The following is a 12463-nucleotide window of genomic DNA, read 5'->3' as shown; positions in this document are numbered from 1 at the left end:
TTAGGCCAATGATTCAAAATGAGAGTTTTTTTTTTAATACAGTGTATAACTTCTACCTGCAGTCTACCACATCCGGTCCATGGATTACCAAATAGCCCTATCTGGGCGAAGTCCTTGACTCAAGCTGTAATGATCTACACCCAGTGCCATAAAAATGTACAGTTTCATCGGTGCACGCTACATTTAAAACGGGCTTCGGGTTGGCAATTATGCTATTAATTAAAAAGGGTTATGAGCACGTAGAAAGCACAGTGCTGAAGGCAGATTTAAAAATCCCCTTATACAAACATAGCCATGACATGAATATGGGTCTAATGATCTCATTTTTCTTTTATTCCTCAGCCCTATTAATGCTCATACCCGCAGAATGAAATGAAACTACGTGCAAATCATGTGTAAACTGTCTCAGTTAGGCGCCCTCGATTCCAACGTGTATTATAGGCTGTCCCATTTACTTTCACCCTATCTTCCAGCCTTAACGAGGTTCGTTAAGATCGCGGTAGTATCCCCATCCTCTAATTACTCATCCAATTCAGCAACTATGTGCGCCGAGGCTTTCACATTTGAACTTTTCGAGAGGTAGGTGGGCGATTCTGAGATTTATTTCAGATAACCCCCATGCAGCCCAAAAGTGGTGAAAGCCTCTACGTTCTGCTGGTTGATTGGCACGCTTGACAGTGATTGACAGCGGCGCCATGGCAACGGTACAACGACACCGCCAAGACCAATAGAAAAAGCGAAAAAAAAAAATCAGCGCTCCACACAGTATTTTGGGGATATAATATGAGGGAGTGTGACATTAGTCGATTTCGTTGCATCTGACACGTTTTTGTGTTTTTTTTTTGAAAAAAAAATTATCAAGTCAGTCCATGGTGTTCAGGTCCCAGTTAGAGCTGTACAGCGCCCTTCCCTTTCTGCCAAACTCAGCCGAGCGCGCTTTTCTCCTCTTAGCCAACTCCCGGCCCCAAGAAGAGTTGTCAATGTTCCAGCTACCGACCATCAATTTCACTCCGGAGCAAGTAGCCAGCGTTTGCGAGACGCTGGAGGAGACGGGCGACATCGAGAGATTGGGACGCTTTCTCTGGTCTTTACCTGTGGCACCGGGGGCATGCGAGGCGATCAACAAGCACGAGTCGATCCTCAGAGCCCGGGCCGTAGTGGCCTTCCACACGGGCAACTTCCGAGACTTGTACCACATCCTGGAGAACCACAAGTTCACCAAGGAGTCCCACGGCAAGCTGCAGGCGATGTGGCTCGAAGCGCACTACCAGGAGGCCGAGAAGTTAAGGGGTCGCCCCCTGGGGCCGGTCGATAAGTACCGCGTCCGCAAGAAGTTCCCCCTGCCCCGCACCATCTGGGACGGCGAGCAAAAAACGCACTGTTTCAAGGAGAGGACACGCAGCTTGTTGCGAGAGTGGTACTTGCAGGACCCATACCCAAACCCTTCCAAAAAAAGGGAACTGGCCCAGGCAACCGGTCTGACCCCGACACAAGTGGGGAATTGGTTTAAAAACCGCAGGCAGAGAGACAGAGCGGCAGCCGCCAAAAACAGGTTCGTTGTGTTATCCCAGGTTACTGCTTCCCCAGCTACCCAAATTAACAACTAAATAACGTTTCAGGGACCCTCCGCGCCTTTATTAAATAAAGTCACCAGAGAAATGTTTTATTTTAAAGCACACAGCGAATTTGTTTTCTTATAAATAAAATAACATCAGCTCATCCTGAGCAATAGCCGAAGCAAAATTAAATCTCGAGACAAACTTTTTAAGCAGTCCAACAATGAACAAAATTACAGTGCAGTCGTCAGAATTGGGAAGAAGTTTCTGGGTGGTTTTAGTTTTAAAAAATGCTCTTACCTGTTGTGTAACAGGGTCACAACTAACTGCAATGATGACCCGGTTTAACAGCAAAAATATTTTAAAAAAGAGCAATTGCAATTTTATGAAAATAAATCAATTAAAAACTTTTGTAAAATGATACTTGATTAAGGACTGCTATTAAAAACAGTCCGTAATTAATTGTAAAATTTACTGTAAACAAATAAAACGAGTGATGCTTATGTTCTGACAATGAAATATGACATGGTATAAATATTTGGACAAAATTCAACATAAATAATTTAAATGCTATTTTGATTCATAAACAGGTTTTAAGTTTCTTACTGATGTCAATGGGCAGATAATAATCTCTCATTACATATGGTTTTATGAAGTGGTTGGATTTATAGTCAGGAGAAATGAAACTATCAAAGAAAGTGGAATAGTAACTTTCGGGAGAATGTGGTAATTTCTAACTTTAGTAAACAGATATACAAACCAACGATTGTTTACTCCCAAACTATAGTAGACACATTTGAATTGGGATAAATGAAAGGATGAACAGGCGTTTACTAGTTGAAAAGTATAAAAACACAATACATTTGACACTGCGAAATGAGAAACCCCATACTAGCTATGTTGCCAACCCGATGCAGCACAATGAGAGTTCTTGTTTTGGATAATTAGACTGAAATATACATGCCAACGAGACGTTAATGCTACTTTCTGCTTCTTGGGAAGTTATTGGGAACTCATCCTCAATATTTTAAACATATTAACTCTTCCAGTGCGACAAAGAAGGCGAACTTGGCGGACATTCAAACCAATACAGGACGTTATTTACTTTTCAGGCTATAGCAATATCTCTTTATCCAAAATAAACACATTGTGTTTAACTTGCTAACATTCAAAGTACTTCTGAATATTTCAAGTTGACATTATAAATATTAATTATCGACTGAGTGCAGCTTAAACACAGAATTTGGGCATAACTTGAAACGACATTTTAAAAAGCGACTTGCAATAATAAACACCCATAAGGCCACATTAAAACTTATCTTTCGAGGAACCCCTTCCCAAGCAGCAATATAATAAAACGCACACGCTAAACTTAAGCACTCGCGGGAGTGCAATTGTTTTCAGCTAAATAAATTCCGTTTTGGTCAGTTTTTGAACATGATGCCAATGGAAACTGAAAAATTGCAACATCATAGCAAATCAATGGTCGCATCTGATCTGAAAGCTTCTGCCAACTTTAAAATAATTGCATTTTAGTGTACTGTATTTTGTTTTCAAAAACAAAAACAAACAAGCATGTGGAACTTCCAGTCAATATCATTTTCCAGAGATACCGTGTGTTGAAAGATATGTCGCTTTTTAACAACCCAAGGTTTAAAGCGATTGTCAATAACTTTATGCTTTGGATTTCTTGTTCTTCAAAAATTTGGACCCATGAGGAATATATACTGATTGTGTTCTTTATATTTGCCCTCCAACCCACCACCGCACCCCCACCCCCCTCCCTTCCCCTCCCCTCCCCCCTCCCTTCCTTGTTGTTTGTCACGGACAGGCTGCAACATCAGGCAGTGGGACAGAGCGGGGTTTGTACGCTATCGGAGCCGGGCTGCCCTGCTCACAGCGCGGCGGAATCTCCGTCCACAGCCGCCAGCCCTACTACCAGTGTGTCGAGCATGACAGAGCGAGCCGAGACGGCCACATCCATCCTATCGGTAACCTCTAGCGACAGTGAATGTGATGTATGATACAAAAACAAACAAACAAACAAACTATTAATACATTCACAAAGGAATATGGACCCGAGATTTAAAACAAAAAAGACATTTAATGAAAATTTTTAAAAGGAGAAAAACAGCAACACATTCGAGAAGGAAAAAAAAAGTGACAATTCAAAAAAAAATCTAGGACAAGCACGTCTGATCCAGCGCTTTCCATGGAGGCACCCGACTTGCATGATGTATTTTATATCTGGGGAAATAATAATCTACGTTAATATTTTTTACAAGGAACTACAATGAAGAGGGAATGAATCTTCGTCGCCTTTGTTGCTCTCTTTCGTCCGAGTGCTGGTCAGACCCCCGAAGCCAGGCTGTAATCGTTTTTCTGTTCCGCAGACAATCATTTTTCGTAAGCACCTTTTTCTACACTTCTGTTACTGCCTGTGTGGGTACTGGTTATGTGGAAGAATAGTTATGACTGTAACAGATTTTTATTTTTTATTTCAAAATTTTATATGAATTATGTATATCTAATGACGCGATCATTCTCCCAGTTTGTAATATATGTGTAGAAATGCCTGTATATGATATTTGCTCTTTTTCTCTCTCTTTCTTTCTGTCAATCTCGATCACAGACTCAGTGTTCTTGCATATTGTGTCAAACGTCTGACGAAAGTACTAGGTTCTTAAGAAAGTGGGGAGGGTGGGGGTGATATCCAACTAGGTAAATCTAGTGCGATGTAATTTTATGCAAAGTGCTATTTTGAGTATCTTCAGCAAGTACGAAGTTCTATTATTTCTCCCGAGTTTATGTAGGGCGCTTACTAGTCACTGTTTCTTCAACTGTGTGTTTATCTATATGTAAAAAAAAACCCTTTCTAAATCAAAATATAGTATTCCGTTTTCTTATACCTGGTGGCTTACTGTGTCTTTCTCTGCAAAGTTACTTTGAATGGTTCGACCTACTTGTCCACAGGAACCATAAAACGAGGTGTTCACGGGAAATGCCCATGTGAAAAAGGGAATACGTATTGAGGTCTATTATCTTTTCATCCTGGATTTTGAAAAAAATATAATTTGAAAATGTTAGCCAAATATATCACACATTTTGAAAGGGGATTCAATGATCAGACAAAAAGTGTGACTTGCCTTTTACTTAAACAGGTTATTTCACACTGTAACCACATTGCGAGGAATATGTTTGCAGTGAGTGATATAGACTAATTGTACAAGAAATTGGGTTTGAGACACTAACTTCCTCCTATTTATGGCGGCAAATGAAAACAGTAAATACGAGGACTCGCCATTTAATCAGCTAATCATATTACAGCTCCTCCCCGTGAATCTTAAGTTCATTGTGAAGTGTTGAAAGAAGCCTTTATTTGCATGACTAACAGTCCACCGCCAGCACCTTTGCACTAATGTCGTTCATTGCCCCGGGCTGTTAATTCAGGCGTGAATTAAAAATAGAACTGAGCCCTGAACTTGTTTTCACTTGTGAAGTTTTTGAAATCTATCCCTGTGTGCTTTGGATAACGATTTGAGAAAATCCGTGACGGGTTCTCTGGCAACTAAAACGAAATTTAAATGAGACCCAAGCGCTAACTGCAGAAACCAACAAACACCACAATTGGAAGTTTTGCACTTTCTTTGGGGTCTAGACATTGATATATATTTTATACACACAGATATATGCATGCATCTACATTCTATAAATAGACAAAATTTCAGTAAATCTTATTAAAATACAGACATAAAAGCTATTTTAGATGGAAGGTATTACAAGATGCTTTCAAAACTTCTAAGGTATAAACCTTTATTTGGGGCGAGCTCGCTGCTCTTATGTTCTTGCTACGTAAACCATGACCGCAGTAGATTCCTGTTTTCTCATGTTGCAATAATAGCAATTAACATTTACTTTTACTATTATGAATGCGACTGAAAACAAGAGCTATTAGCCTTGCTAAGCGATTGTTTCTTTTTCATGTAAAGTTAGTGCGTTCACTCCAACCTTTTTTAAAGACTTGGCAGCAATGTGTTTCGCTCGGCGCTGCCTGGTGATAATTGAATCTTTTTAAACTGTTGCTTTTGTGCGAAGAACACAATCTTTCCACAGCGCATTTCTATTTCTCCAGGATTTTCTATTGAAACCTCCCTGAGTAGCAAAACAGTTCACAAGCGAAACGATTTTCCAGTAAATGATTAAAATGCTACATTGTGTTTTTTTTAAAGCTTGTACCTTCCTTATGTGGGCTGAATTGTTTTACAATTTGGTGTAATTACCAAAGAGTTGCAGCCACTAATTTCTAAGTCAAACCAGTTAAGCACATTTTGACAGCTCGAAGCGATATAGCAGGAGTTTAGATAGCTGCATTAGTTCAACTGTTGTTCCACTGCGATTGTCAGCTACTGATGTTTGAAAAGGTTGCAGTTGTTCCATATGTGCGGATGGGGACACTATCCATGATCAAATGCGATTTAGAAATCTATACAAACACGTTTTCAATGGGTTCAGGTTTAAACGGCCGGCAGTTTTATTTTTACATTCAATACACTGCACCTCACCGAGGGAAAGTGGGTGAGGGGGTGGGGGGGGGGGGGGGAGGTGGGGGCAGGGAAAAAACGACATAGAAAAATGACTGTATCTTCTGTTTGCACGAATGCCGAAAGATTTTGTTGATTGAGAGAGAGAGAGAGAGGGAGAGGGAGGTAAATGCGGAACCGGAAAGTTGCTGGAGCTGGTTTTGCAGGAAGGAAGGAAGATGGGGCTCCGCGGAGAGGCCGCGAGCATGCGCGCTCTCAGCGTGTTACTTTCAAAGAGTGAGCTGAGCTCAGCTGCCAGAACAAATCGTGTCAGGCAAGGAGAGATAACATGCACTTATTAGTGAAATCTCCTTGAAATAATGGTTTGTAGCTTTAAAGTGGCAGCGCTGGCAATATATGTCTTTTACACAAAAAAAATTCAATAGGAATTTTAGGATGCTTTTTTAAAAAAAGAAATTGGCATTTTGATAGATGGAAACTACTGATTTGGGAATTGTTTTGTTCTTGGGTAGTGGATTGAGACGCAAATCTATGAAAATCTGAATTGAAGCTTTCTGACTCACTAAATCCTTCTGCCCCGGAAAGATATGGCCTATCACAAGCAAAAAGCCAAGGCAGCTTACCTCTAGTTCGCCATTCCCGATTATTATCGATGGGTCTTCTTCAGACCTCCATTAGTTTATTATCCATGACAAGCCTAGCTGTTGATTAAGATGAAATTAATCTAAAGCCGGTGAGCATTTATTCATCAATGCTCAAGCCTTCGGCGTGAGATACAAGTCAAACAGATGGCATGGGCTGTATTTGACTTTGATATTCCACTCGGGTGCTAATATGCCAAATGCACCAAATCACACAAGAAGCACAGTGAGGGTTTTACAACTGCTATCTATCTGTATCCAAGTACATAGTTTGGGCCATGAAATCGTTAAATATGATATGCCATTAAAAGTATGTTTCATAAAGATTGCAACGTGGACATTTTCTATGTGGATGAGAGTGCGCTTTACTCTGGGTCTCTTTGCACCGTCTCCAGTTCTGGTTCACACCAAGTAACACACAGAAGCACACAGACCAACATAGGAACATAATTAATGTCAAGCAGATATACGCACCCACATTATTTCGCTGTTCAGAAACTAATGGCCTTCATGATCACATCAATTAATGGGAGAATCATTTATTTACTGAAATGAATTCAGCTGGAATTCAGGCAAGCTCTTAAAGAAACAAAATAGTTGAGTTATGGACGTGGCCTGTTCGGATCTTGCACTAATTTGGCGGTTTAGCAGAGCAGAAGTTTTTTTTTATTATTCGTGTGTATTCATGCAGTTCTTTTGCCAGTACCGTGCTGCACTCGGACAGACTTGGGGGTGGGGGGTGTGTGTGTGTGCGGGGGGGGGGGGGGGGGGGGGGGGGACGGCCAGAGACACTCCAACCTAGCAGAACGGAGAGAATCCTAAAGGTAGGATATAGTCAAACAACCTTGCTATTAACCACCTATTTTTTCCCACCCTAGTGTAATATTTACATGATTATCGGTGCTTTTTCTTTTATGAATAATAATTAATAAAAGAATGTCACAATGGGACTGTACATGGATTCGATTGTTTTGTTAACATTGGCATATGTTTGTGGCGAGAGCAGTAAGGGGAGTCAGACCACTCAGCTATTGAAAGGCGAGGATTACACGGGACCAGGAAAGTCGCGCATCTATCTGGGTGCCTCGGCAGAAATCAACATAGTCTGGGTTTTTTTTTAATTGAAATATGGGTTCATCACATTAAGGAATTCAGGTATGGAGAATGGAATCTCCCTTAGTGACCAAGGAATTAATTTACCAGTGAGTTTTTATTTATTTAATTTGTTTCACTTCAAAAATAGATTACCATGTGTTATTAGCACAAAATGTTTAATATAGCTTTACATACAACACAATAATCGGTGGTATTTGTCCATCTTATCTACTATTTGCATTACATCGCGGTGACTTTGGGCTTTCAGTTATTTAATTTAAAAATCCGTGGGACGCTGATGCTGTATTATATTATAATAAAATTTCATGAATAAATCAGGACTCCGCAACTTTCCCCATATCAGATTTTGAATAAAATGAAAATATTATTTAATAGGATGTGATATAATGTTATCAAATTAACTTTAGCTTGTTCAAAGAGATGTCACTTCCTCATTTGCAGATGTAACCCACCTCCTTCTCGCGCCTAGGCCGCTGTATACTTTTACTTGGGTAATGTTGCAATCTTATCCCGTTCTTTCCAGGGGGCTGATCTATTCCTCAATGGATATTCATATATACTTACACATTTCAAATGCTTTAGAAAAGTGTTACATTTCTTGAACGACATGGTTCTTTGAGTGAAAACACAGGACATCCAAAAACATCCAACTTAAGGAATCTCGTACTTTTCTTCCGTGCATATCAGCCTTGCACTTGTTCTGTGAAAATCGCAGAAATATCTATTCAACCTGTCTTGAAAAAACATCTAGAATATTTGCAAAGTTTGCGTCGATTCAATGTAAGTAATTAGTGTAACAAAGCGTGGTAATAAATTCGAGCATTGAACGTCAGAAGCCTATCAGTAGATATCTTTCACTGACTGCACTATACGATGTATTCGGTTCTTGTTTCGCTCTTATGTTCACTGTTCCCTGATAAAAAAACATTCTTTAAGACTATTTGGATTTAAAACTGTAATTCTATTAAATAGTAATTGAAGGATCACGAAAGACTATGATACAGGATCAACTGCCACATAAGCCGCCCATTTGAACTTTGATTTGTTGTCATACGCACATGGGATCATGGCCTTTCCGGGATGATTGTGAGTTCAAGACACGCAAAGGCTGCAACAACAGATTAATTAATTTATCTTCATTTAAAAGAAGAACATTGACAGAGTATTCGTTCAGTTTCCAGACATTCTCAGAACGTTTTTAAACTTGCCATTCTTTTTGCGGATTAGATGGAATTAAACAAGTCTTTGTAGATTGTAGCTCAAACTGTGGGATTCATATTTCTGTAACTTCTCTTGTTCCTCAAAGGCAGGCCGTTTTTCTTTTAATTCATTTCGCTTGTGTGTAATTGAAGATTAGTTTGTGAATACTGGACCATTTCCAAGTGGTGGCTATAAATGTTATTGTCAGATCCGTATTTACCGTCATAACCGATATATCATCATCATTACATTGAGGTTCTCAGCAGGGTGATATAATGATTAGTACATTCGTTCATCATTAATTGCCAAGTTTCCTGATTGTTTTGATTAGCTGCTTGTAGCTTCGGCTCCTGGTAGTAATCTTAGGCGAATCACACACACATTAGCTATCGGCCGTTGCAGAAAAATAATTAGAAGAAACGTGTGCCATTTATCCATTTTTAATTTCAATTCCATAAATAATAATTAACTCAAAGATATCAATTAAACTGAAGGAGCACACAATTATATAGGACTTCTACCAAAGTTGCTTGTAAAAAAATGTGAATGTATCTGGGTTTTCGAATGTAAGACATTCTTTGATTGTTGAAATTCCCCATATGATCTTAGTTAGGTAGCGAGGCGTGGATGAGGACCTCTTGTGACCTTAACATATAGACAACAGTGTTCCATAATTTTAGCCTAGGTCTACACATTACCAGCTGAACAGTACTTTATAAATATTTACAAAACCTGATGCAATGTATTGCTAAGTAATAAAACTTTAATATTTTCTTTGATATGCAGTCGGCATGCCTGCATAAATATATGTTCAGACTATTTTCTATAGGCCCGATTACAAATTGTGAACGGTTTCCCTAGGTGAGTTTTAACTACGTGCTGACAATTGTCCAACATGTAACAACAAGGCGCGTCTGATCTGACCGTAAGTGACCTTAAAATAATAATGAAATAATTCTAGTCCTGTTACGCGCTTCACTTTACTGGAAGAACAAGTTCACATCAGTTAGATAGTTAATTCAGCTTTCAAATGGGAACACGGATCTGCCTGTTCGGTGACGGCCAAGTCCATATTGCAGAAGGCATGTTAGATAATGCATAATACATCAACAAATTGAAGTGTTAAACATTACAGCACATTTCAGCACTTACGCTGCCAGTGCATTGGGTTCAGGGCTCTAATAGTTCCATTTTATGTAGTCGTGTTTTGAAATAGTACCTATTTAGGCAGGTCTAAGGCACACATTAGCTGTATGTCATTTCGATAGCGACTAGGATGTGTAAATAGAAACATGCATTACTGAATAATAACGTGGACAGATAGGTACATATTATGTCATACATATATGTCCTTAGCGTTATTGAAATGGTACATATTTTGGCAAGTCACTTGTGATTGCCAATAATGTGCGCGTCTATTAAATGTTTGGATGTTTCTGTATGCAGGTATGTGCAATTTATGTGCTCTCGCTGTCTGTTAAGTGTATGGACAACCTCGTCAATTTGCCTTCTTAGCTCCACAAGTGTACCCCCCTACTTGTCATTCATTTAACTAGTTATTTACATCTAGCAAAGTCTCTGCACAGGCTCCAAATGTTTGTCGTATAACGAACAAGTGATTTCGTTATCTCCACTGTCCTAATTCGAATTCATTTGCCCTAACTGTTTAACTGCTCTTGCGCCTCAACACCAAACTTCTTTCCATGTTAGCTGCCGGTGTGTGGCTGGGGATGCAGAAGGATGTGCGAAGATTCACAGTTCGTGAACTTTCTGTCCTGTGGATGAAGGCGGCTGGGCCGGGCCACTCATTATTTGCCTTTATACAGTTCATTTGGCAAAACAATTGGGAAGGTTCAACGTGCGAATTTCTAACGATTGCACCTATTTCTTCTCCGATTTCCTGTTATTTACAAACTAAATACTAATGTCTCATTCACTGCTGTAAGATCAGCTGCCTAGATTCCTCCAGATTTGCCTGCAGGTGTAAGCGAGCATGTGTATCAGGTGTGAGTGTGAATGTGCGTGGGCTGTGTGTATGTGTATAAATGTACATATTACACACACACATATTTATAATATACATGCGTGTGTTCGAGTTGTAACACCACATATTTGTTTCTGGGTTTATCAGAGTGCGCTGAACGGACCAGTGTGTGTTCTTTATTTGTCTTTATCTGAGAAAAACGTTGCAAAAGCTGTGGGAATAGAACAGGTGAGGGGAACTACTTGGATTGCTCTTTCATAGATACGGTGGGCCGAATGGCTGTCTTTAATGCAGCGTGAACTTATAATTCTATGACTTATGTTTAAATACTGCACTATCTGGCTGCATGGATGTCTCGTATATTCTAGACAATCCGACCACCGCATGTCCCCACCTGATTAATCACTTAACTGGAAGGCCTGCCTCTGACTCCAAGTATAAGGTTGTTTGGGAGAGTGATCCAGCTGTATTTGTGTATCGTGTGCACCAGCTCATTTATCTAGAAGCATATGCCCACTTGCTGGGCAAATGTCAGTTTTGTGCAGCACTGATTTTTTGTTAGGGTGTTTATGCAAAATGTACACTACTAGTGCTTCCGCCAGCAAGGCACGTATGTTTTGTGAATATCGTGCTTGATCTCTATTTTGTGCGTTATGTTATATGCCTGAGAGAGATGTATTTCAGTTTATGCTGTCTGCCTGTGCCTGCGAGTCTCATTCCTTTCCGGCCAGCATCGTTTAGAAGTTCCCTCCAGCTCTTTCTCCCGCCCACACATGTTCTATTAAACACCGAGAGTGCTCTGACTCACCCCAAATCAGGGGGTCAGTGATCACATCACCGAGGTCAGGAAGACTTTTGCGGTGGGCCGTTCTCCGCCTTGACCCGAAACGGCAGCTTGAGCAGCTTCGGAAATCATCAGAAAGCACCACCCGCCCCGGAGTCCACGGCTCCGGTGGGCAATGTCCAACCGCCCAATATTCCCCCTGTTCGCACATTTGTCATGTCACTAAGCAGCAACATTTGCGTTTTATTATCTCCCAGTTTGATGACCTACATTTTTGACGCGGCCGCCATAGGTCCGGTTAGACTGCGTGAAAGAAGATATCCTGGTATCCGTCTGCCGCCAATCTTTGTCATGTAAGGGGCTCAGACGTTGAACCGACCACGGATGCAGCTGCAGTGAGCCTGTGGGCCTCTTTACATCTCACTGACACAAGCTAGTTCTTAACTGAGAGGTTGTGAGGGAGATCTGTGTTACTGTCAGTGAGCTGATTATAACTGTGAGAAACCTGCAGCTCAGTTCACATCTCGGTGTCATTATGCATCTTAACAAGTTTAGCATTATTGCAAAGTAGTTTTGACTACTAAACTTGCAGAGTGTAAATCAAGCCAAAGGCGCAACCTAACGCCTGACGGCGAAGCCAG

The 12463-nt window shown here is 40.4% G+C and overlaps 1 protein-coding gene across 1 annotated transcript; it reads left to right on the top strand.

Annotated features, from left to right (window-relative positions):
• The first annotated feature begins 869 nt into the window (after positions 1 to 869).
• Positions 870 to 3580, top strand: six3a (SIX homeobox 3a). The gene is made up of 2 exons (XM_041180092.1): positions 870 to 1552; positions 3388 to 3580. The coding sequence occupies exons 1-2, from the start codon at positions 870 to 872 to the stop codon at positions 3578 to 3580; spliced, it is 876 nt and encodes a 291-aa protein (XP_041036026.1).
• The last annotated feature ends 8883 nt before the right edge of the window (positions 3581 to 12463 follow it).

This window comes from Carcharodon carcharias, chromosome 2 (genome assembly GCF_017639515.1).
Source record: "Carcharodon carcharias isolate sCarCar2 chromosome 2, sCarCar2.pri, whole genome shotgun sequence".
NCBI lineage: Eukaryota > Metazoa > Chordata > Chondrichthyes > Lamniformes > Lamnidae > Carcharodon > Carcharodon carcharias.
This window is presented reverse-complemented; position numbering and strand designations above follow the sequence as displayed.